Here is a 26,978-nt window from a genome sequence, read left to right as displayed (position 1 = left end):
CGGGACGAACAATACTAAGGAGGGGGCAGTGTTGCGTCATCGAGATCACGTGACTATTCTCACGCCCTCTAGTTTCTAGAACTATCTTGTTCCTTCACGAATACCCTAGCATTTACTAGATAGGGTAGTCTGGTATATAAAAGAGGGTGACAACGTGACGGGAGAATAATTTAATGTGTGTTTAGGTAGTGAGTAATTTAACTGCAGTCACAGGGTATTGTTGAAGTTAACGTTCGTTCGTTATAGTGTTTGTTTTAGCGCGAATATTGAAATTAAGTGTATCGTAAAGTTCTATTCGGAAAGAATAAACTAGTTTTATTAAGAAAGGACTTGTGTCGCTTAAGTTTCGTCGGAACGAAGTTACGGAAAATCAATTAACAAACGGAGACGTAACAATATGAAATACCGTCATAATCAATTATCCATTTTTTATTTAGCGGAAATAGCGAATAAAACAATAGATTAGGCTTATGTGTCATCTTTTATTCACTTAAATTTGCGTTTTGTTAAAGACAAAATTCACAAATAAATAACCGCTCAATTCGCTGAAAATAAACGAATAATTAATTGTAACGGTATGTTACATGTTATCCAAACACTTAAAATATTTTAAATTATTAGAGGTAGATCAAACCAAACAAACTGATCACATTCAACCATTATATAAGGGCTTCATTGTTTATTTGCTTTCCTCTTCCAAGCAACACTGATGAGCTGTCAGTTCAGCGAAACTAGTTTGTTGCATCAGAAGTAACGAACAACAGAGTGTGGTGGGTTTCTCCGTTTATCTTTTTCTCACTGACATTCACGCTTTGGCAAGGAAAAGAAATTAACAAATAAATAAGCCTAAGTTAGGTGAAGTTACAACTCTTCTTGGATTATATAAGTGGCCAGTTTTCATAAAATTACAAAGTGTATAGTTAGTTTTATGATACAGCCTAAGATGATCGAAATACATTGAAACAACTATAAGGTACTCAGTTAAAAGTATTTGTGGCCATTACGCCAATTAGAGGGGGACAGGAGGGCCATTTGGCTCTGATCTCAAGCTCGAAGGGGGCCTCAACTTTAGACTTGTTATTTTTTTGCATTTGTTAAGTTTCGTGGCTTGTTAAATAATATTAATAAATATATGTTAAATAAATAATCTTCAAATTATGATTCCCTTTTCTTTTGGGCTAATGATTGTCTTATTTTGTTTTTATGTATTATCATTTTTTATTAGCCAGGGTCCTCAAAACATAGAAGTGGATAGGGCCTCTCTGAACCTCTGAGAGGGCCTGGTGGCCATAAAGTTAATATCTCATGAGATTCCAACAGCTTAGAAAAATATATTTCATTGTTTACAGTGAATTGAAAAACAAAGCATTGATTGAGCCTCACAGAAAATTCTCAGTAACATGAATAAATGTAATTTACAAACTATTAAAACATTTAAAATATTGAACAAGATGTATAGAGTGAAAAGTTTTACCATGATTTCACAAGTTAAAAAGTAACTTATTTTAAAAACTATATTGGTTTTATTTTTTAGAAACTAATACATGTTTCTTACAAAGGTTGTTTCTTCTTAGTGCTTTTCTTGAAGAGTTAGAAGCCTGTGGCTTAGATTCTGTGGCAGTTGCACAATGTTTTGTCAGAAACAGAGAAGGCTTTTCTATCTATACTCAGTATTGTACAAATTATCCCAGGTGAGCTCATATGTAACAAGCTAACTAAAATGTAATGTTTCAGTTTAGGTAAGTTTATATTAATATTTAACAAATTAACTAAAATCTTGTTTGAGTTCAGGTAAGTTTATATCAGTTTTCATATGAATATGTATCCTGTGAGATTTTAAATATAATAATGATTAATGTTTTACGTAAACAATGCATATGCTAAATTTGTTCTAAAAGAAGTTTTTAGACATCTCTTGAACACTATATACTTATTTCACTTCTCAGTTATTTATTTAATGTTTCAGAGTGCACATTAAATACGATTTTAAAAGTAATCTATGGAAACAATGTAAGTAATAGAATTTAAAAGTGATATCTAAAGCTTATTGTGTTGATCTATTGTGCAGTGAGCAAAAAACGCTTACATGTACTGAAAGTATTTTTTTTTATAGGTCAGTAGAAGTGTTAACTAAACTTATGCAGAACTCTAAAACAGCTGAAATTTTCAGGGTAAGGTGCATGGTTATTTTTATGACTTAATGAGATTGTATTCACAAAGGTTTTTACTGAGCAGTATTTTTTAGTATTATATGGCAGTATTATAAATGATTAATTGTAAAAGCTGGGATATTTCTGTTTAATATTTCTAGTTTTTATGATGTTTACATTTGTTAACCTACTGTGTTCTCTGACTTGTTACTCAGAGAAGTATGGAAAGTATTTTATCCTATAAATAAGCCAGAAGAACATAATGATTTAAAAACACTTACAAAGTAGGTCTAACTTTTATTAAAGTCTTCTTACCCAATAATAGTTTATATGGGTCAGATCTTTGAATTGTTAAACAACTTTCAGTTCATTTAATATTATTTTCTTATTATTAATCTAATATACTCTTGCATGTATGTGCTAATTTTATTAAATGAAAGCTGTATTACATTTTTGGCATACTTACACACTTTTAAAACTCTATAAAAATTTATTCCATCTAAATGTAATGTTGAAAATTTTTGTACTTGAAATTGTTATAAAACCAGATCACATGGTTTTAAAAAGAACTAATAAAATTTTGAATAACTTCCTGAGTTTGAAAATCAGAACATAATATCGAGAAATGTATCACTAACTCGTGCCTTTTTAGGAAACATGTTTTACATTTGACAGATTGTTAAACAAGTAAATGTCATATGTATGAGGTTATTAAATAGGTCAAAGTTTAAGGTCACATTGTTAATATGAATATCTTTTTCTCTGTTCCTGAAGCAGCTTTAATTGCTTTGTATCTTGAAATGTTTGATAGAAGTTTCTACATTCCAGTAAATGAGATGAAGGTCATTATGTTACATGTTACTTTATATAATACTTTTCAGTTTAACCAATTGAAAGTAGAGTAACAACTCATTATTTTGCATATGGTTTTTAGTTAAAATTGTGAATCTGAGTCATAATTTTCTAAGTGTAATTAGTTTTGTTCAGACTTTTATATTTAAACTATCTCTCTCTCTTTCTCAAAAATATCTAGGATAGACAACTGGTTCTGCACCACCGTTTACCTTTAGGCTCATACTTATTAAAACCAGTCCAAAGGATAACAAAGTATCAGCTATTGTTAACTGTAAGTGTAGTTTTCACTAAAATTATGTATTAAATTTGTTATAGGCATCAATAAAATATATTAGTAAACAAATCATTTAAGCAAATAATTATATGTGTGGGTCAGTATCTCATTTGTTAATAAACTGATTAAGTGGTGACTTTAGTGGAATTAGGAATTACTGTTTTTATAACTAAACTGGTTAAGTGGTATAGACTTTAGTGGAATTAGGAATTACTGTTCTTATAACTAAACTGGTTAAGTGGTATAGACTTTAGTGGAATTACTGTTCGTATAACTAAACTGGTTAAGTGGCAGAGGCTTTAGTGGAATGATTTGAGTTTTATATCTTCTAAGTGTTAAGTTTTATTGATAGAGATCGTGGTTCAATCTGTTTTTAAGTTATATGTATATTCACGTTACTCAGGAATTATACTTTCAGGCTTTGAGTGGAGTAATATTGCTGCAAGGAATGTTGTGAGATTTATTTTATTGTGAATTATATCTAATTAACTTTAATATATGTCTGAGAAAAAAACTGCTAGTTATTCTTATACATTTTAGTATAGTACAGTATTTAAGTTGTGAAACGTAATTTGTATGTAGCAGTGTGGCGCCAGAGAAAGCATGAGTCATCCTTCTGAATATTCACAGGAATATTAATAGCTGAGATGTACACCACTAAACCCACTAAAATAGCTTGTTGTTGATAAAAGACATTGAACCTTAACTTATGTGCTTACTGAACAACTCTCCAGGCTTCATGCTGGGAGCTTATATACATCTGCAGGTGTGTTAAGTAAAAGGAATAACTGTTTTTTTTTTAATGTAATTGAAAGTTGAAAAGCTAGAATGATATAGTGTGATTAGTCACTGGCACTATTTATGATGTTAGTGTGGATTATCACCAACTAATTCAATCTTAAGTCTTGTATCACAGGTCATAAAGATGCTAGCAAGAAAAGAAGGTTGGTTGTGCCATTAGTAAAATTAGGATTTACAACCTTGGATTTATAAAATAACGAATACAAATTGTAGGAGTTAAAAATAAATCTCAATGAAAATGTTCAGGGTACATCAAGTATTGTTAACATATATTGAGAATGTCAAAATATTTCTTCAATATTTCAAAAAACCTATTATAAAATTTTTCCATTCTTAAAATTTAAGAACGAATTAAATTTCATAGTCTGGATCAGACTAGCTAAGTTTGTTATATAAGACAAACTTCATTAGAAGTTTTTGGCCAAAGGAATTAAGGATAGAACTAGTATAAGACTGAACATTGAAGTCAAGATGAAGATTTCTGGTTGGAATAATCACTTGTTATTGGCCACGATAAGATTTCATATACCCGTTAGTGTTGCCCATAATGTAATTTCCAGAAAAGTGTCATGTAACTTATAAGTTAGTGATCTAGCTGAGCTGACTGAATATTTTTTCTTTTAACTAAATTAAGTACTGCATTCTAGTTACACATCATTCAGACAGTTATATAATTGTACTAAAAGTATTCTTCAATGCAAATATTAAATTTGAAAGTCCACCTTTGTGCTGTAAAAAAAACTGAAGCAAGACTGTTCTATTTGTGGGAGGATCTATAGGATAGTTGTTTGCTGCATAACACTGAATCCAATTTATCCTGTTTATGATTTATCTGTCTGATTGTCATTTGCTGCAGAAGGATGAAGCCAGTTTATCCTGTTTATGATTTATCTGTCTGATTGTCATTTGCTGCAGAAGGATGAAGCCAGTTTATCCTGTTTCTGGGTGATCTGCAGGATAGTTGTTTACTGCAGAAGAATGAAGCCAGTATATCCTGTTTATAGCTGATTTGTAGTATAATTGTTTACTGCAGAAGAATGAAGCCAGAATATCATGTTTATGGGTGATCTGTATGATAGCTGTTTGCTGCAGAAGGATGAAGCCAGACTATCCAGTTTATAGGTGATTTGTAGGATAGTTGTTTGTTTCAGAAGAATGAAGCCAGAATATCATGTTAATGGGTGATCTGTATGATAGTTGTTTACTACAGAAGGATGGAGCCTGATTATCCTGTTTATGGGCAATCTGTAGGATAGTTGTTTGCTGTAGAAGACTGAAGCTAGAATAACCTGTTCATGGGGGATTTGTTTGCTGCAGAAGATTAAAGTCAGACTATCATATTTATGGGTGATTTGTAGCAACTTGTTTGAGATAGTTGCATGTCATTGTTTTCTTTAGTTACATTCTTTCTGGATTTAGGGTTTGACATTAGATAACAGCAATTGGTCTTTGGTTTCAATTACATTAATTTTTGCAAATCCATAATTAGTTTTTTTTTACAAAATGTTTTTTTTCCCAGTGTAATATGCATGGAGAATCCATGTATGAAGGTTGGGGGTGCACACTCCACTCTGTCCTTTTTAACAGATCACACTTATTACTGGTTGAGTATTACTGTTGGCTGGTATGATTAATGCATAAATTACTACTTAACCAAGTATCATGCCACTAAATCTAACATGTAAACCTGAGCACCAAGAAGACTGTTTCTTGACAACAGAAAAAGATTAATAAGCACTATGATAGTTGAATATTTTAAAGCAAAGTGCTTGTAGATGATATAGATATTTTTAATTGATGCAAACAAAGCATCAGCTTTAAAACCTAATATGATATATTTTTAGAACTTGGCAAAACATTTGGATGGGGATGGGGATTGCTATCCTGATATCAAGAATGCCATCTCTGTGATGACAGGTATAGTGTACTACATCAATGATATGAAAAGAAAGCACGAAGATGCAGTCAGAGTTCAAGAGATTCAGTCTCTTTTGTATGAATGGGAGGTAGGTTTGGTGTATTTTTTCTAAAAGTATTACAGGAGTAAGGTTCAAACTGTATGTGAATAAATACCTTCAGAATGAACCTATTGGTCCATTTTGTGGATAAAAGTGAGAGGGATGTAGTGTTGATAAGATTTGATTGAATGAGATTTCATGTTAAGAAAAAGCTACAGATTTGATTTTATTCTAATAAAGTGAATAATGTATTGTGAAATAGATAAATAACAAGTAACTGATTGTTATAATCATGTGTATGTTCTACTTATGAAACTAAATGTAACTTATTGGTACTTCATGTTTAGCAACATAATATTTTCTCATGAAAGACAGGTCAGATAATAATCTGCTTAATCTCAATAGGAAAACCTCTTAATTAAAAGATTTCAGGAAGCACTTGTAATTCTTGAAGATATCAAAGTTTCTAACATCAAATCTGTGCCAGTATTCTATTTCAGCTATTGCTAAGTTTAAGATAGGTGGTGTTATATTTCAATACAATATAGCTGGTCTTTTAGTAGGCAGTGTTGAGAAATATCAAGAAATGGTTTCATGAGGGATCTGGTTTGTGGTGGAAAGTTTTAATATTAGTGAAAGGACCTTTTGTCTCTTATATTTGTGTGCAACTTAATCTAACACTTAGCTATACCAAAAAAAGTTCTTAATATAGACAGATAACTGAACCTAAGAGCTTCAATAACAAAGTGTTATAAAATTGTCTTTAATCAGTTTTGTAATTTGAATAAGAAGATTCACTGTGAGCTAAGATAAATTTTAATAAAAATGTAACTTATCAATGCCATAATCCAACAAATAACTTCCCATGTCTTTTTATTTCTGAAATCACTCTTAAATCTTTCAACTCAATTGAATGCTTTTCATATTTTTAAGAGAAGCTGTAGTAAAGATAGCTTCTCTTTAACTTAGTATTGAACTGAAAACTTTTACAACTCAACATACTTTTAACAGTACCTTACTTGTTTTACATCTCTTCAGATAACATTAACATAACTATAGTACAAATATATTATACATATGTATTTAATGTTGGGTTGCAGGTGAAAATGTTTGTAATACAATTTAATGATGACATTTTTATCAGTGCCTTATCATTTTTGATTTGTTGTAGGTGTATTGCATAAGTATGCTGTCTTCATATGTTGCTAATGCTGTTTGATAGTAGCTTATATTATTAGAAACTATCAAATATTCAATTCTATCAAATTATGGTTTAAAATCATCTCTACTTCTTTATTGTATTTTTTGGATAATAAAGTGAGGGTTTTTGTACATTTCTGTCTGAAATAAAGTTTTTTTTATGTCTTTGATCCAGGGCCAAGACTTGACTACATATGGGGAACTAGCTGCAGAAGGGATGTTTAGAATGTTTGGTGCTAAAGCATTACGTCACTTGATTCTTTTTGATAAAATGCTGCTAATTGCAAAGCAAAAGGAGGAAGGAAAACTAAGTTATAAAGATCACATATTGGTTTGTATTTTATATTTTAGCTTAAACTTTTTAAAACAGTATTTTGAATCAGCACCATTTTTTAAAAAAAATACAAAAAATAGTTGACAGTTCTGTATTTTAAAGTCAAGTTTTCACTAACTGAGGTGTGAGAAAATGTAATGAGCAAAGAATCCTTGTGAAACTAGAATTAATTACACATGATACTTTCTTACATATCTTGCAGTGCTCAAACCTTATGTTAATAGAAAGCATCCAGGGGGAACCATTGTGCTTCCATGTTATTCCATTCAACAATCCTCGTGTCCAGTACACATTCCAGGTAAATTGTCTTGTAATCACATGGGAATTTATTGTTATCCTTTTCTTTCATTTGTATGCCAATTTTGTGTGTATGTAGTTATGAAGGTTTCTGCTCAAATGTAGAAATCTGGAAAACATGAAATCTTTGACTATATATAATATATATATTATCTCACTTATGTAATATTGTAGATTTTGTAAGTGCTACTAATAATTGCACTTTTGTTATTTGTTACAAACTACAGTAACAATAATGTCACGTATACATTCAATTAAATGTCTTTTCTAAAAAGAGAAAAATGTTCTTGAAGGCAGGAAATGTGCTGCCTGTCTGTTAACTAATGAAGAAACATTGGGCTAATTTCATGAGTAATGAAAGAAATTTAGCTATGTTGTATGAAGGAACATGCAAATACTTCAGATTTGGCTGGACCTTCTTTCAATCTTACCAGGAGTGTGTGTGTTATGGGGGAACACCCACTTATTTAGAGAAGCAGATTTTGGAAATCAATTAACACATATTCACTTCTATTACAAGTCACTATACATTAATTAAAAAGCGTATGGAAGCACATTATTATAAAACATTCACAAGAAGGTAATTTTCCGAGATCTATATTTTTTTATAATTATTGGCATTATTATTAAAGTATGTCTGAGCTAATTATTATTATTATGCTTAGCTTTAATTATATTTTTTTTAGTTTTTGATTTGTATATATCATAGATCTTTTTATATCAATCTGGAATCTGAAAATAGGGAACACAGGGTTTAAACTTGATGGGCCCATAACCCCCCTTCCATGGTGCCAATCTTGCTCTTTTTCCAGAAATGTTCATTATTCATCATGTTAATTTTATATTTTGGCATTTTTCATAAGTATATTCTTTCAGGCCAGTAACTTGGAACAAAAACGAGAGTGGTGTCTGGAACTAAAACGAGTAATTCTTGAAAATTACAATGCAGTGATTCCATCTAAAGCTCGACAACTAGTAATGGCACTTGGCCAGAATAAAGAAGGTAATGATTGGTAAAACTGTTAACTTACAGTTCTGTCATTGTAATGGTGCTTTTATTTTACATTAATTTTTTCTGCCTCCCCAAGGAGAAAGATGATTAACTATTATTAAGTGCATGTATATACTTACATGTTTCATTTTTCCTCACTGTGAGATAGGCTATCAGTGGTCACAAAACTTATAATATGTAGCTGTAAAGTGTTTTGAAAAAGAGACTAGAATAGCACACTGTAGCATCTAAGGCAGAATGTGGTGTTTATGAGCTGGTCACTTTGTTATGTATCAGGATCTTATGTTTCATTTTGTTAGTTTTTGTGATTGTTTGTGGAAAATTGTTGGAAAACTTAACTTTGTGGAAGTCTTATTTACATGCTGAGTAATTGGTAAATATACGTCATGGGAAAGACTATGACCACAGTCACCTATGTGTTTACTTTGCCCAGGGGAAGTTGACACCCTGTATACATTGGAAGGTCACATTGTAGATATATACAAATCAGATAGTATCAAGATGTATTTGTTTCCTTTTAATGTGTATAGTCTTAAAACTTGCTTTGTTATGGTACATTTGATATTATTTCTTCTTGGTGATCTAGATTCTCTGCCAAATGAGAAAGCTAGTTCCAAGCGTCTCCACTCAGCACCAGAATATCTGGAGAAACGAAATCAAGAAAGAAGGAAATCTGAAACCAGCTTGAATAAAGCTTTCAAGTTAAAGAAAGGTAATTTTTTCATATTTTATTCTTTTCTCTTTTGCTTTTATATCAATTAATACTCACAAAATTTTATTTTCAAATTTACAATAAAACTGCATGATGTAGTTTACTTATGTGGAATGACAAGAATGTGTGGATTATTCTTAGTGTAATATAATGGATTATAAATATTAAGTATGTTAGCATTTCAGTATAATATTTATTCTTAGCCAAATAGTTTAACCTAATTGATTGTACTTATAGTTATTAAAATTTGTCTGTTTAATAATTGTTTTTTATTTTTTTAGGAAACAAGAAGGTAAGAATACCTGAAAAGGCTATTATCACATCAATAGTAGCAAGTATGTGTTTGGTAATACATATTTTCTTTATTTACCTGCAAGGCAAATTATCTTTGGCAACACTTTTATAAAGAACTATAAAATCCAAACTGTATGATGAAATTATACTTTTATCCCTTTCACTGTTCCACACATCATATGATATTTTAGTTTGGAATCCCTGTTGACATTTGGTTGTACATTATAGTCTTGTTATTCACTACCAACACTATGCCAGTGTTTGAGATAAGAAAGGAGTGAAATACCATATCTGAAAAAACAAGTCCTCCTTGCTATCTTATCTTATTTAATGGTCGGTAAGGGTTGTCCTGAACCCGAATTGACCACCTGCTCCCTCATCATCAGCATACCATCAGGCCTACAAAGAGGTCAATATATGATTTTTTTGTTGTTTATTCTTTACATTTGTATGATATACTATGATTTCATAGGGTCAAAAGTTTTTGATTTTTTTTGCACCCCATCTGAGCAGTGAAAGGGTTGATTGGGAACATCTGAATTTGAAATTCGTCGATGTGCAAGAATTGGAAATATGATTCACTTGCATGTATTGTTTCATACTTCTTTGAGAGAAGATAAGAGCTACTCATTAATATAAAATTGAAACTAGTTAACATAAATATTGAATAACATTCATTGTCATTAGACAGTGATAGTTCATTAAATTATTGTATTTTTTCCATCCCAGCTAATTTCTAAGGTTGTATAAATAATTAATATGTAGATTTTACTTTCAATTAGATGAAAATAACTTACACATAAGTAATGCACTAAAAGTTTTGTTAACATAACAGTTAAAGAACAACCAGAGACCTGATGGTCCATTGAGGTTGTCCCATCCAAGTTTAAAAACTCAAATCCAGCCTTGATTATTTAAATATTTATCAAGCCTTCCTTTAAACTCTCTTAAATATACAGCATTAACCATATATGAAGACAATCCATTCCAAAGGCTAACCACTTTGTCAAGAAAGTAAAATTGTCTAAGCTGGAGATGACTCTTACCCTGCTAAAATTTTTATTTGTGCCCCTTGTCCTACTGTTCTCACAATATATACAAAAAAAAGATGATACTTCAACACTGTCAGTTCCTATAACAATCTTAAACTAGTTAATCAGATCTCCTCTCTTTTTTATTTTTTTTCAAGAGAAAATAAATTCAGAGATTTTTATGACAAATCCCAGGTATTATTCTTGTAGCTCTCCTCTGAACAATTCAATGTACTAATGTTTTAACCCTTTAGATGCTATAATCAGATTTATGCGACTTGGCATTTGTAGCCGTTTGGTGTGATTTACCCCACGGTGTCACAAAAACCTTTCCTCATAGTGCGACAATCGGGATACTCGCGTCTTTGAACTTCACGCTTTAGTACTGCACGTGCATACACCATCGAGCAAAAGCACAACTAGTGAATTTTGATATTGAAGAAATACTAAAAAAATGTCACATTCTAATTTTCATTTGTTAGTGGATAATTGACACTTTTTGAGAACCCACTTGAAATTTAATTATGTACTCAAAGGGTTACAATAAGAAGATCAAGACTGAACACAATACTCCAAATAAAGCCTATCCAATGACCTATGCAATAAAATTATAACTTCTTTAGACTTATAATCAATATTTCTGAAGATACAGCCAATGTAAAATCCTTTTTGCCCTACCACGAACAACAGCACACTGCTTGGATGACTTAAGTGACTGATCAACCAAAACACCTGTATTCTTTTTTCCTTAACACTTTTAAGGTTATTTCTATCAAAATTATACTATTATTTTAAATTACGATAACCCACGTAATTTACCTTGCATTTATTATAATTAAAAGGCATCTGCCAGTTATTTGTCTAACTTACCAAATGATCTAAATCTTTGTGTAAAGCAACAACATCCTCCTCACAGCTAGCAACACCAAATATTTTACCATCATCAGCAAATTTAAGGAATTTATTTACCATTCTTTTATATATGTCATTAATTTAAATAAAAAAAAAGCAATAGGTCAACACAAAGCTCTGAGATATCTCATGGTGACATTAAACCAGTTTCTTAAAACCATATGGTGATTCCGAAGTTCATAAAAGTCTAGTGGAATCTGATTTTTTATATGTTTTGTGTTTGAAAATTTTTCAAATACATTTAATATTTATTAGAAAAGTGAAATAATTGCCTTTCAAGAAAGGTGTTCATTGAACTACTCAACATAACTTTGTCTTTTCAATATTAATATTTGTGGTAAAAATCATGCTAACTGCAGATGTTTTTTTCTTTTCACATTTCTCTTGATTTCTCCACTGAAGATTCAAAATGAGAGGTTTGTAAAAATAGCATTTCAGATGTATCTTTTGTCTCTCACAAGTCATTAGTCAAGAGGCCTTTCATTTTATATCAGAATTAGTCAGTTTTATTGAATGATGAGATGCTAAAGATTCTCCCCCAGTGGTTCAGCTGTAAATTTGAAGTTTTACAACACTGAAAACCAGGTTTTGATACCCGTGGTGGGCACAGAACAGATAACCCATTATGTAGTTTTGCGGTTAATAACAAACAAAAAAAGCAAAAGATTATCTGAAATGCTATTTATATACAGGTGATCTAATACTTATGTTAAGTTATGGTTTAAATGTTCACTTCTGGTGAAACATTAGAAACAAACAAGACTAATATTAGTAATAAAAATCACATTAACTACTGATGTTTTGTTTTCCCATATTCTTCTCATTTTGTTCATTGCAGTTTCAAAATAAGAAGCATTTAAACCATAACCTTTAAAATAATATTTTGGCAAGCCATTCTCCTTCCTTCTTTTTTACTTAAAGACTTCACCTGGTGACTTGATAAAACTACTCCCATAGTGGTTATTCCTCTTCCTTGGGTCTCCTTCTCTTTCCAGATGCCTCCCTTGGATTTTTTTAGGATGGTTCATAGACGTCTCGTGATGATACATACAGTCAACTCTGCAGTTGTCTCTTTTATCAATCATCAGGATGCTTTGTTTGATTCTCCCAGTTTCCACATTATCAAGCTCCTTTTTTGGACCCATTCCATACAAGTACCTCTATTCCGGGGTACCCTGAGACTTGTCATGGATCATCTCTTGAGGCCCACCAGGATCCTACGTACAGACTGGTTCCTTGTCTCTCTGGTGTTCAAATTAATTCTTCTTGATGTTTTACCACTCTTCTCAGTACCTACTTCCCATTTTGTGGTCCCCTGTTCTTCTTCCCTATCAGGATTAATCCAATTTTTTTTTCTCCATGCCTACCCTCCTACTTGCTTTCTCTTTCATGTTTTCCCTCACGCTAGACACTCCATGTTGAGACCTCTTGATAATTACGTATTGACTGGCTCAGCTGTGATTTCCTGTATTGCATCTTCTCTTGTTCTCTCCTATTCCTCTACCTCTGTCACTCTACCTACTCCTGCAGCCTAATTCCTCCCTCTCTCATTCAGATGTGTCATCACTCCGACTTCATTTGTGGAGTTTGTCCAGTATTTTGTGAAATGTTCCAGCACCTTTACATGCAGCCTTCCTTCTTTCTTGTTCAGTGCATTCTTTTTTCCCTCCTTGTCTATCCATGACAAGGGTACACATTCTGTAGTTAGTCTCTGCATCATGTTTTATTCCATTTCTTCTGTTCCACATCTTTACAAATTCATTTGTTGGCTATGTGATGGAGGCTTACCGCTTTTGGCCATGGCTAGTTACTGGGTAGCTCCACATAATTATTTATGGTTTTCTTATATATATTGTCGTGTATTCTTCTCCTCTGTCCTTTCTATGCTTTTTGCCTTCTTCGTCCTCCTCGTTATGCAGTCCTTCCTGATTGGGACCTGAATACTGTTCTCCATGCCCTTACCCTTTCTCTACTTGACCCTTAGTCTCTTGTTTCTTGTACCATTTTTAATGTAGTTCCTACTTCTTACTTTCTGCCAGTGGCCATGGGAGATATGATGTGTATGTCATTGCTGCTTACCATATTTTTTCTTCCATTTCTCCATATTATTCTTGTTCTGTTCTGAGTCATTTTCTCTGTCCCATCCTTGTGATTCATTGTTCTTTGACCTGCTCCTCTTCTTTTCATGGTTAATGCTCCCAACTATTTATTCTTTGGAATTCAACATCACCCCGAGATGTTTCTCCTATTACTCTCGAGGGCTGGCTACAGCACCTTATCCATTTCACCTATGCTTCATTGAATGTAGATACATTGACTCTTACAAGTCTCCTCTCACCAAATCCAACAACTTTCTCTCTCACTGGCTTTTCACTTCTGTCATCCTTTGGAGGGGCTCGTGAAAACTGGCGTGTGGACTATCCAACTTAATTTTGTTGCACATTTTTCTTCATGTTCTGGCCATCTCTTCTTCTTCTTCTGGATATTGACTTCCTTCTGTCACCATTCTACATACCTCTTAATGACTCTGAATGGATGAGTTCTCATTTTATGTATCTTACCTTTATAGTGGCCTATTTCTAAATATCTGGATCCCATTCTGTGGTGAGTGGTGCCTGTCTGGATATACTTAACTTTAACTCTGTACCATATGACTTTACAGGTCTATAATGCTCACTGAATAGATGGGATGTTCCACAAGCCTGCTAAAAGTTGCCTTGCAATATCTTGATTCATAACTAAGGCCCACATCAGAATGTACCAACTCATGGAATATCATGAGTAAAGCAATGTTGAGATTGCTGCCCATCCCTCCAGTCCTAGTTGAATAAACTGGGACTGGCCTGCTTTTCAAAATAGGGTTTTTATGGTCACCAATTGCACTATTTTGGTGTTGCATTTCTCTGGACTCTCCAATGCATTGTTCTCCCCTCTTCCAGTGGAGTACAGGAGTCCTTACCACTTACCAGTTCCTCGCAGCTGGAGTGGTGGACCATAGAGGCTTCCTCCTGAGTGTGACCAATTCCATTCAGTTGAGAGTAGGGCAGTAGTTTATGTTGGTGTAGATGGTGAGTACTCTCCTCCTACTGCAGACCAGAAGACAAATACCAAGTGCTGCCTAGTTTTGGACTGGATGAATCCACTTCATGCAGTTCACTCCTCTGTCTAGCTTACTCCATCCTACTGCTGCCTGGATGTCGGTTCCTGGGCAGTTTGGTGTTGGATCAGATTAGGAGAAGCCAACATTAATCCTCATACATATTGTTGGTAGGGGCCCTCCTCCTTCTGCAGAACAGACGAAAAATTCCCGACGCCATCTGGTTTTGTACTGAGGTTGACCCATCATGTTTGCATTCCATTTCCCTTCCTATCATTACCCAGATGTCAGGTTCCCAGGTGACCTGGTGTTAGTTGTGTTCTGGGTCTGCACACATGGCCTGTCTGGGATGGTGGAATGGAAGTTGTTTTGCCTTCTGCTTCCTGGTCTTGAGGTGAAGATGGTTGGGACCTTGCTCCTACTGCAGACCAGAAGACAAATACCTGGTTTTGGACTGAAGATGACCCACCAAGTTTGATGCACCCTAGCCACTCTACACCATCTAGCATGTACAGTAACAAATTGAATGAGGGTCTTTTCCACCCAATTTAGTGACATATCTTTCCAATGGGCAAAAAGTATATCTGGTACAGATGGGTTGTGGTCTCCCATGAATGTGACCCCATACAACAGGGAATCACATTCCATATGTTCTCTTTGGGTGCCTTCTGAAGAGTGCTCATCTAGGTAACTTTTACACTGGTTCCTTCTCTGTTTTAACGTGGGATTCTAGCTATTATGTGATAAGAAGTAAGGTATCATGTCAGAAGTTAACATTTTCCTATACTGATAATGTATTTCTGATAGATACTTACCTCCTTTCACACTTTTCACCCATCCTCCCCACTTCTGGTGCATTCTTTTACCTAATCTCGAAATGATGATTGTACTCTATCTACAGTATAAAGGGAGTCAGCTGCTCTAGGAGGTTGTGTTGTATTCCTATTGGTGGAGGGTTGTTACATGCTCGTTTGCATGCTACAGTGCAGCTATACCATGTATAATCATGTGAGGATAGGTGGAAGCATCAAGGCTAGTGGCGAGCGAAATTGTGCATAGAGAGGACAGCACAAGTTGAGAAAAGCTTTATATGAGTGAAGGTAAGTTTATACTGGAAATACATTTTCATTGTAGGATAATGTTAACTTTTGTGGGGTTTATTTTGCCTTTTCAGTGTAAACTTTCATTGGTTTCCTTTTAGTTTGTTTTAACCATGATTTGATGCTACATTGACCCTAAGAAACTAAAACAAAGTTTTTGAACTGGTGAATTTTCACGACAACTATGAAGTTTCAAGTGATGGTGACCACTACTATGTTGCTTACACTACCCTTACTTTGTCTATGACCACTGAAGGCTCATTGATTGTTGAAGATGTTACTGCCATTATTTATTATATCATTGGTTCATTGATGCCTTGCTTACCTCATCTCCATATGTCTGAAGTGCATTCTTTTCTTTCTAAACCAGACCATGAATATGACAACTTTGATCAGCTCTTTCCACCTACTGGGTTTGTACTAGGTTCTTTTTTACTTGTTTAGGACAATTTTGTTTTTTCAAATCTCTTTGTAGATTTGATTTCTTAGATTTGTTCTTTACTTTCCCTTTATCATGTTCTTCAATTTTTCTTGTTCTTTACAACATAACTCTCATGCTGAGGATTGTTTTGTTTGCCTCCTGCTCCAAACATATGTGTCCATAGACATGTTCCTGGATCAGCTTTGGTCCCACTCTCAAATTCTTCATCATCCTCGACTTCAGGATTCCTTTGCCATGGCTTATGTTTATTCCCCTTTTCTGTTCTTGGATTCCCAATTCCTGGAGTCCCATCCACCAGCTTGAGAGCCTGACTCCCTAACTCCAATAATACTCTCTAGTGCTCAATCTTCCCATCTTTGCCCTTTTCTTACCTGTCTCCTTCATTACTTGTCTTCTCTTCATCTCCTATCTGAAACCCTACACTGTGATCCTCATCGTTTTTCAAGTAATGTATGATCGCTCCTTTTTGATAACTTGGCCTGGTTTTTGTCTTCAGCTTTGTCCCAGCTTGCTTGATTCCTCTTCTCTCTCTACTATTTGTCTTTCCCATTTTTACCTCTGTCTGGCTTCTTTTCTTCACCCTGAATTATTTGAGAATGTTCCTAATGCCTTGAAGCTGCCTGATATTAGTCCTCTCTTTCCTTCTTGGTTTTTCGTTTCTTACATACTTGTGAGTCCACTCCTGTTCCTTGATCCTGTAAACTCTCCACCTCTTTTTCTTTCCCAGTTTCTCATTCCTCTACCACTTCTCACCATCCTCCCTCCCATTAGGCTGAACTTTGTACTTCCCATCACTGATTCCCTTCTTTTATATGCAATAGGTTCAAACCCCATAGGGGCACATCTGTTTCTGTCTATAGACGTTTGGACCCCCCTTTTGAAGTGAACTATTGGGTCCTTCAGGTTCTTACAAATGACTTTTCACTTCCTTATTTATCCTCTTTTTTCCATTTCTTTTCCTCCTACTTCCAATCCTCTGCATTTTGAGACCACTGTATCATATCTTTTGGACCTGAAAGCCATCATAAGGGTCCTTTGCCCCTATCCAGTGTTTTGTTCTCATTTTTTGTGGTTCCCCAAAACAACAAGGATTGTCATCCTGTCATTGACTTTTCTTTTCCATTGATTCTTTTTCCATGGACTGTGGATGACCAAGGTTGATGTCTCAGATGTCTTTTCACATATTCTGATTGCCCCATTTTCCCATTGTTTCATTTATTCTTCTTACCAAATAAGGTGTACCAGTGTCGAGCTTTGTATTGCTTTGGCTCCTTATGTCTTCTATCGAGTCATGGGAGTGTTTGCTCACATCCACAGTCACGAACTTCATTTCTGTTATTACATGGACAACTGGCTCCTCCTTGGCTCTTCTCATAAGGCTTTCTTCTCAGCCATGTCACTTCTCCTCCAAGTGGCAACGTTTCTGGGTTGGTTGGTCAAGTTTTCCAAGTCGTTCCAAGTTCACCATAAAGTCTTTTTCAATTCTCGACTAGGTCAAGCTCAGCCTTCTCACATACAACTGCAGGACATGGAGTGTCTGGTCCCATGAACTCTTGCCTCTCCTATACTTCCTTTACAAGAGGTTCATATATCTTTTTTTGGGAACTCTTGCATCTCTGGAGCATCTTGTCCCTCTAGGCCTGGCTCACATATGGCAACCAATGGAAAATCTCTCACAGTTCTTTGTCCTTGTTTGTGACACTGCTGCCTTATCTTCTGGAGAACGTGTTTTGGTTGCTGGATCATGCAAATACTACAGTCAGCGTCCAATTGCCACTGCCACATGCATTCCCATCTCTTCATTAATGCAGTTCTTATGGGTTGGAGTACGTCTCTAGATGATTTCAATGCCTTGGATGTTTGTACCTTCCACATCAATTTTCTGAAACTCTTGACCATCTGTTAGGCACGTTACTATTTTCTACTTCATCTTATTTATCACTCGGTTATGACAATTGTACAGTCATTTTCCATATCAGTCATCAAGGTGAGACTCATTCTAGGTGCCTTTGCTTCTGCACATGTCTTGGCAATAATTTGCAACACTCCTTATTGGGTACTTTTGTTAGCATTATTTTGGTTGGCTCAGTCTTAGTTTCTTCATTGTCACTGACTGGCATTCAGGGCACCTCTTCCTCTACGTTCATCTCAGACATTCTTTTTCCAACCTCATATATCTCTCTCTTGTACCCAGGATTCTCGTCCTTTCATCTTTAAGCATGGAATTTGTCTGGTCCTTTGCTTGCCTGTCAGGTTTCTTTAACCATGTAGCTTTTCTATTATCTTGTTGGTGTTGCCCCTCTGCTCTTTCTGTCTATCAATGAAAGTGACCTATGTTTCACCACTGGTCCATCTGCCACTCTCTAACACCAGAGTGTCCTAATGTTGTCCACCTTTTGGCCTTCATTACCTGGTTATTCTATCAAGGATTGTTGGTTTCTACCATCACACAATATTGAGCAGCCTTTTTTGACTACCTTTTGCATTTTTCATAATGGTTCTGTTTTTCTCCCATTCTTTCTTTTTCTGGTCTCTTCTATTTCATCCTCCTCATCCAGTTCCTTTGCCCAAATGGAACCTACACATTCTCACCTGGGCCCTGTTGAAACCCTTGACCACTTGCTCCTTATACCATCTCTCTCTCTCTCTTAAAACCTATATGACTTTGGAGATCCTTCAGGCTGGAATGTGGTCTACACCTAACACTTTCATCTCCCATTATCTCCACCATCTGGCAGTTTTATCTCCCTCAGGATATTTTCTCCTTCCATATGCCATTCTCCAGTATAACTGTCTTTAATAGATGTCTCTCTTATATCAATACTTGCTTATAACGGCTCCCATTCACTTCTTGGAACTCACCTGGTTGCTAGTGTTGCCTCACAGGGTGTACTTCCTTCCCTAGATCTACATCAAGTCAAGGGTTACAGAAAACATTAAACTCATCTGCCCTGCTTCCTAAAGTTCCCACTGTTGAAATGGGGTTTACTGCAAGACCACTACTGACAGTACCTTCCATGGACAATCATGGAAAAAGCCAGGACCAGGGGAATGCTTACACACTTATCTAGATCACACTTGCCAGCTTTTTAAATTACATTTTACAGTAACCTACTACACTTTCTCCAGTAAAAGAAGTTTTCAGTAGTTAGGTCCAATTCGGTCCGGACACCTCTCCAATATCTTCCCAACACAAATTCCTTCCTCTTTGGTTGTTGAGTAGAGTATGTGAGACCCTTGTCACTACCAGTTCCTAACCCCTGTAGTGGTTAACCAGTAGAGTTCCTCATCAGTTGTGCAATCCCTTGGGAGAGAGTCTGAGTGAGCTGTACAATGTGGTGGGAAGTAGGGCAGGGGTGTACATATTAGTGTACTGCAGGTCATTCCCTAATATGTAAAATGCCAGTTTCCTGGTGGTTTGCCAGCAAAATTAGGCAAAGTGTTTTCCTCATGTGGCTACAAGGGATTTATTTCCCCTTGCTTTATGGAAGGTAAATTGTACAAGAGAACACACACCAAACCTTATAGTTTGATCATTGCCCTTGTCATGTGTTTTTCCACCCATCCCTGCAACACGCGCACTTATTTCACCTTCCTCCTTACATACTCCATGCAGGTGGAGAGTACACTCTGCATCAGAAGGATGCAGTCTCTCACAAGTTTTACTCCTCTAATAAGCCCCCACTATAGAGTGTCACTCTATGGGCTTTCTCTTTCTGTTGCCTTTTCTGAAGGGAACTCATTTAGGTTTTCATACTTGCATCAGCCCTTCAACCACATCAATGTGGGGTTCTAGCTATTGCATTCAGAGGTAGAGCTATCATTTCAGAAGTTAACATTTTCTTTACCTAAAAATGTATTTCTGATAGATACTTACCTCTCTTCATACCTTTCCACCCTTCCTCCCCATTTCTGGTGCACATTATTCTTGCCTCATGTAAGAATGAAGTTAGTTACAAGTTATGGTGATCTATTGCACATAGAGGATGTGTTGCCCTCCTATTAGTGGAGGGCCACTGTCACATAATTTCCTCATGCATTAGCACAATTCAAGTTATAACGTGTCTTAGGTGGGAGATAGCCCAAGGCTAGTGGCATATGCAAAATCTGGAAGGCAGACAAGATAAGTACAGCTATTGTGTGAAGAGAGTAATCTATCAGAAAAATATTTTCATGTAAGAAAAATGTTCTCTTTAGGTGATCCTAACTATAACACAGGCCACATCATTCTTAGCATTGAAAAAATTTGGAAAATAAGAAAGAAAAGAAATATTTTTCATTATAATACACCAATCCATCCTCAACTGCAACTAAGGCTTTGACTTAATGAAGTTTTTACAGTTATGCCTTATAATTACACTGACCTGCATCTCCTGAATCTCAATAAATAACTGATGACATCACACACCAAACAAACCTTTCCTAAAGAACCACATTATACACCTCACGCCAACCATCTATAAACCAAATACACAGTTTCATCAGCAACCTGATGAATGCTTCAGCATAGAGACCCAAATGCCATTCATACCTATCCCTGCAGATGCACTCAGTCCAAAAAAAATTAAAATCCAGAACTTCTATTAATGTATAAGGAGATTAAAAGGTACACTTTAAAATTATTAATTATGTGGATATAGTTATCACGTTAAGTAATAAGTATATGTTTTACACAAATTATGTGGATTTAGTATAATGTTAAGTAATAATTATTCATTATACATAAGTATTTTTTATTGATGTCTTGAACAAATTTTGTTGAAAATGTTTCTATCAAAGAAATTGAATAAACACTTTAAATCCGTAGTGATTTATCTTTCTGAACATAATTAGAAAGCACTTCTAAATTTCATGATGCTTGTTTGCAGTCTCAAGCTGAGAAGCGTAGAAAGTCTCATAGTGCCAGTCATGATGTGGCAGCATTTCTCTCAGTTTCTTCTCATCCTGGTCATGAAGAGGAGCGACGAGCTAGTTTTGATATTGCCTGTAGTCAGATAAGCAGAACCACATTGGAATCCAAAGATTTGAGTGTAAACAATGTGAGTGCAAAACCTTTGTCTTACTTTTTTTTTTAAGGGTAAGGTGTAGAAGTTTTATAGGCACACTTATCTTTGAGTTCCATTTTTAGTTAAATTAGATGAGGATTTAACCTTTATTTTTTCAAACTTTTATAACACTGAGCAACTAATTTTTACCATCACTGTGATTGATTAGTTGTATTCTTAATATTTTGTAAAATTCAAATTTTCACAAAATTCTATGCCAAAGCCAAATTTTAAATATATAATCCAATGTTCAACTAAAACAACAGTTTTAATAGCTCTAAAGGTCAATTTTTATTTTAAAAAATGAAATTTTTAGATGTAGCTCATTAATCAATAAAATTTAACTTTAGCAGTTGTTCTGTTTTAACCAAATAACTTACATTTGGATCCATTGGTGTTTATATTGCATAATGATTCTAATGTTCTTTCATTGTAGTTTGTCTGTCAGTCAGATTAGTTATCCTTGTTTGATTTTATTTAACAAGATTAATACTTCTTGGTTTGATGTTTGAGAACTTTAATTTTATCTCTCAGATAACCACATCCATTAATGTAAAGCCTGGATGCCTTTCTACCAGCAAGGAGTCCCTGTCGCTGCTTCCAACAGCTTTGAACACACAGAATGGAAGTAATAATGGTAAAATGACTAATGATACTTTATCATCAAATGTTCCTAAAACACCAGATCAAAAAGCAAGAGAAAGGCCCAAATGGAAGGCATGGAACAGTCTACCAGGAGAGACAACAGACACAGAGGTGGAAGACAACTATGAAAGAATTGACATTAGTCGAATTCTTCAGCTTTGTCCCCCCCCAAGACCAGCCAGAACTGAAGAGGAAATTCTTGAAGACCTAGCTGGAGAATATGTTACTTTTGTCTTTGCTCACAGATATGCTTGCAGAGATCTAGCCAATAGAAATGAGGAATGGAGCATGGTACCAGAAACACTTGAGAATAGTGGAAACACATATGATGAGCTCAAAAATCAGTCTTCTGTGGAAACGATAAACTGTGGTAGCAGTGAATCTACACTACCAACTGATGTAGGCACTCTACAACAAGAGTCCTGTCATCAGAAAAACAAAAAAGTTGGAAATTATGATAATCTGTTTGACCTGTGGAATAAACTAGGGACTGTTCATATGAATATAGAAAACAGTGGAGAAACTAGTAGCTCCTCAAGTGAATCATCATTCAAACAGAGTGCATCAGTTCGGAGAGTTCATTCCTTCACTGGAATGGCCAAAACTAAAGATACACCTCTTCACAACTCTCTTTCATTTAAACAGCCATTTAAAGACCAGCTTGTTTTACCTCCAAAACCCACAGTAATACCACAACCTCAAACTTCTGAAGAGGTTGATTTGTTTTCTGTCCCTCCACCACCTGTATTAACTTCTAAAGACAGCTTTAGTCCAATTCCATCAACTGTGTGTTTGAAGAAACAGCAACATCACCAGGCAGAATTTTCAAGTACTTCATTGCCCCGAAGTTTCCAGCTTGTCCAGGATTACAATTCAGAGTGTTCAAGTGGTTACCAAAGTGACAAGAGAGATAAAATGAGTGTTGAATCAAATCAAAATGATTTCATTGATCAAAGACCATTTACTATTGCTTCAGAAAAACCATTAGAAGAAAACTTGATAGATGACTTGGAGCGTTATATAGCTTCTTCTTCCCAAACTAAACAGACTTTTAAGTTTCCAGTTAATTCTGAGGATAATCTGGTAACCTGTGCTACAACATGTGCATCTAGCATGGATAATATATCTATTCATCCTGAATACAAGGTTTACCGACAGCAAGGCTCTAGGTATGCCACTTTAAGAACTGTAATTTCCAATGTAAGTTCTAAGATTTCTGTTTTAAAGGCCACTTTTGGTTCTCCCATGATTGACCAAACAGATAATACATCTGTGATATTGGACAACAGTGCTTCTTTGGACAGATCAATGAACATGGAGGAGAATCCTGCAAATCAGTCATGCATTAGAACTGGCAAAGATTTCAACAATAAAGTTCCTAAAACCCGCTTTGTCAGTTCTCTTGCCAGAGCTTACTCTATAATGAGGAAACAGCGACTTCAGAAAGAAGGAGAGTCAACAGAAATTGCAACCATTTCAAACATTTCCACCACAAAGAAAGACTCCATCAATATCCATAAAACAGGAAGCTCCATCATTGGTGCTCGTATGGCCGGCCTACATGATTCAGAATACTGTGTACCAAGTTCTTTATTTCTGTGTCAGCAGCTGAGGTCAGACAAAGAGGAGGAGGTTTGCCCAGATAGTTTACTGTCTGATTCTTCAAACACCACATCATCAAGTGATGTGGACAAGACTTTTTTAAAAAATAACCTGCATGATACTTTTAAAGTTCTTGTTCCACAAAGAAGCAAGAGGGAGGAGAAAGTACTTGCACAAAATGGTGAATGCTCTGAAAACAACATTTATGAGAGATCTTTCGAGGCTATTGAAGGTACTGCCATGATGGAAGACTTCTTCAGAGATTCTGCAATTTATAGTGATCCAGAAAGTGAGGATTTCAGCACTGTTGAATCTTCACCAGGAAATTGTGAAATGTCAGAATGTCATAGAACTTTAAAACAGAAACAAAATCATGAAAGAGAGGATAATGAAGCAAACTCGTCTAGTCCAGAAATATATTTAACTAAAGATAATGCTAACAACAGTAAGGCAACTGAAAATAAAACAGACCTTTGCCATCCAAAATTATATACAACTCAGCATTTTATTGAAGACAATGAAGATAAAAACTTTGGTTATTCACCAAATAATTCAGAATATATTAAAATTTTTGAGCCTTACCCTGTTGAAGTCTTATCCACACGTCCTGTTAAAGGTTCAATTATTGAAAAGCTAAAGAATATTGGAGGTAAAGATCTAACACTACCAACAGTAAATGAATTAGAGATTATTCAGAAGAGACAAAAACAGAATGATAAAATGAAAGAAGATTTAACACTATTACCAAGTGATAGTTTGAGAATCACTAAGCAAAGACAGAAGGAGGATGTTGAGCTTCAGAAAGAGTTACCACCACCAGTAGATGTTTTGAAAGTTACTCAACAAAGACAGAAAGAGGGTGCTAAGTTTCAGAAAGAGTTAATACTACCACCAGTAGATGTTTTGAAAGTCACTCAGCAGAAACAGAAAGATGGAGCTAAACTTCAGAAAGAGTTAATGCCACCACCAGTAAATGTTTTGAAAATCACTCAGCAGAGACAGAAAGAGGGTGCTAAGCTCCAGAAAGAGGTAATACCACCACCACCACCACTAGATAGGTTAAAAACAATTAAGCAGAGACAACTGGAGTTGTTAAATTGGTGTACTCAAAAAGGTACTGAAGACTATAAAGACGACGAGATCGGCTCAGAATATTCAAACACACATTTTAACACAGTTACAGAAATAGAAGTTGATATGCCAGCCACTGCAAGCTCTTTAGAAACACCTGATTCTCCACCATTACCAGCAAAAGGCTGGGTTAAGCATATTGTCAACAAGTTTCAAAATGAAAATCAAACTTGATCTGTGTTTGTATTATATATAAGCTTTGTACAGAAGTGTTTGTCTTAAGATTATGATGTGTCCCAACATTGGAATTATGTAGAGTGCCAAACAACATGTAGAAACAACCCAAGTCTTTATAAAAATGTGATTTTATAAGAGCATTACTTTATATATTTTTACAGTGTGCACATAATGATGCTTCTAGGCATTCCTTTATTGCATTTGTAGATTGTAAAAGTGTGAATTGTGTATTAGAATATTCAGAAGAAATGATACATAGTTAGGAGGGCTTGGCTTGTTTCTGAGACTCCAAATGTAATTATATAAATGTTATTAAATGCAATAGAGACTAAACACATCAGGTGAAACTATAATTTGTGATGATTCAGAAATACCTTCTCATTTGGGAAGATAATGGGTATGGTTATAGGGAACTTGGAATGTAAAAGAAAAGGTTTAAAGCCAAAGAATTTCAGTTTGTATAGATATCTGTGGATAGATTCAGTATGTAACAAACTGTTTTATTGAGGTTTTATCAAGTAGCAGTGAGTTCATTGGTAACCTTTAGCCTTACAGAAATGGAAAACTTTCTAGTAAAGGTAATCATTAATGTAATAAGCATACTATCTTCTAGTCAAGGATTGAAGAGACTTAAATTTTTTGTCTTTCTAAATGTTTTTGATATTTGGATATAATTGTGTGTCTGTTTGAGAAAGCATTGGTATTATAAAATGATATTCAGTAAAATCAGTTACATGTAAATATTATTTTGAATTATGATTATACCTTCATAATATGATTCTGTAGTTGAGTTTCTTAATCCATAAAATTCCCTTTGAAAACACATCACAAAAGAAATTAGTAATTATTAGCTCAAGGCTAATATAATACTGTTCAATGTTGCACTGTAACATACTATAAATTGAACATCATTAAATATTGTGTTTAAAAAGGAAAGCAACTAATATGTTCACAGAAGTTTAAGTAACAAAAGTAGTTCTGAGGCTGCTATAGCCATTATTAACAAGGAAAGCAACCATTATTTTCTCAGAAATTTGTGAAGTGGAAATAGTTCTGCGGCTGCTATAGCTTTTATTAAACAGGAAAACAACTGCTGTTTTCTCAGAAATTTGTGAAGTGGAAATAGTTCTGAGGCTGCTATAGCCATTATTAAACAGGAAAACAACTGCTGTTTTCCCAGAATTTATGAAATTGGATTATTTCTGAACAATAGACAGGCTGTATAATGGTTTGTGTTTTGTAAGTAATTTATATAAAACAAATGGAACAAAGAGAAATATGAAAAATATATTTTTAAATTACTACTATGGATGTTAACTTTATAATTCCCAGCAGTATTAAGGGAGGAGTAATTTTGGTTTGATGCATTCACAATATTTTATGCTCCATATAGATTAAAATCTTTGTAAATGTGTGTCAAAATCTGAGAATTTTCTTATTTAAAGTATTACTGAAGCATCAGTACTTCTGGATTATACATCATTTTAAAATATTATGAAAGGAGTTGGTGTGAAACTTGTAAATAGCATGAAGTAATAAGGAAAATAAGCAATTCCTATATTATAATGAAGAGTCACTGTGTTAAATATGGAAAATATATTTTGTAGTAAAAAGTTTGCAATAAATAGTAGAATTTTCTAATAGCTGTTTTCAAAAGTCTACCTGTTGATATCCTAAAGAGGAACATTTTTTGCAAAGATGGCTATGTAGTGTCTGCAGCAAAAAGACCTTGTTTTAAACTTTATTTTACTCCTAAAATCTGTAATTGCTAATAATAACATATAAATAGGTATTTTATTTTGAAGAGGTACTCACATAATTATAGAACATATTCAAGGTTTTCAAAACTGTTAGTAGATTTATTTGAGTACCATGTTTCATCTCTAACAGTGAGATGGGACATCGTCAC

The 26,978-nt window shown here is 34.5% G+C and overlaps 1 protein-coding gene across 2 annotated transcripts in view; it reads left to right on the top strand.

Annotated features, from left to right (window-relative positions):
* LOC106461059 overlaps positions 1–26,710 on the top strand; it is a 57,935-nt gene extending 31,225 nt beyond the window's left edge. For both annotated transcript variants that reach the window (XM_022387897.1, XM_013920845.2), the window contains 11 exons: positions 1,575–1,691; positions 2,114–2,171; positions 3,184–3,276; positions 5,925–6,086; positions 7,414–7,569; positions 7,775–7,870; positions 8,746–8,872; positions 9,468–9,593; positions 9,875–9,885; positions 21,338–21,508; positions 22,049–26,710. In XM_022387897.1, coding sequence (XP_022243605.1) covers positions 1,575–1,691; positions 2,114–2,171; positions 3,184–3,276; positions 5,925–6,086; positions 7,414–7,569; positions 7,775–7,870; positions 8,746–8,872; positions 9,468–9,593; positions 9,875–9,885; positions 21,338–21,508; positions 22,049–25,066 — 4,135 coding nt within the window. In that variant the 3' untranslated portion in view covers positions 25,067–26,710. The remainder of the gene's footprint in view (positions 1–1,574; positions 1,692–2,113; positions 2,172–3,183; positions 3,277–5,924; positions 6,087–7,413; positions 7,570–7,774; positions 7,871–8,745; positions 8,873–9,467; positions 9,594–9,874; positions 9,886–21,337; positions 21,509–22,048) is intronic.
* The last annotated feature ends 268 nt before the right edge of the window (positions 26,711–26,978 follow it).

The sequence above is a fragment of the Limulus polyphemus genome, unplaced genomic scaffold (genome assembly GCF_000517525.1).
Source record: "Limulus polyphemus unplaced genomic scaffold, Limulus_polyphemus-2.1.2 Scaffold890, whole genome shotgun sequence".
Taxonomy (NCBI): Eukaryota; Metazoa; Arthropoda; class Merostomata; order Xiphosura; family Limulidae; genus Limulus; species Limulus polyphemus.
This window is presented reverse-complemented; position numbering and strand designations above follow the sequence as displayed.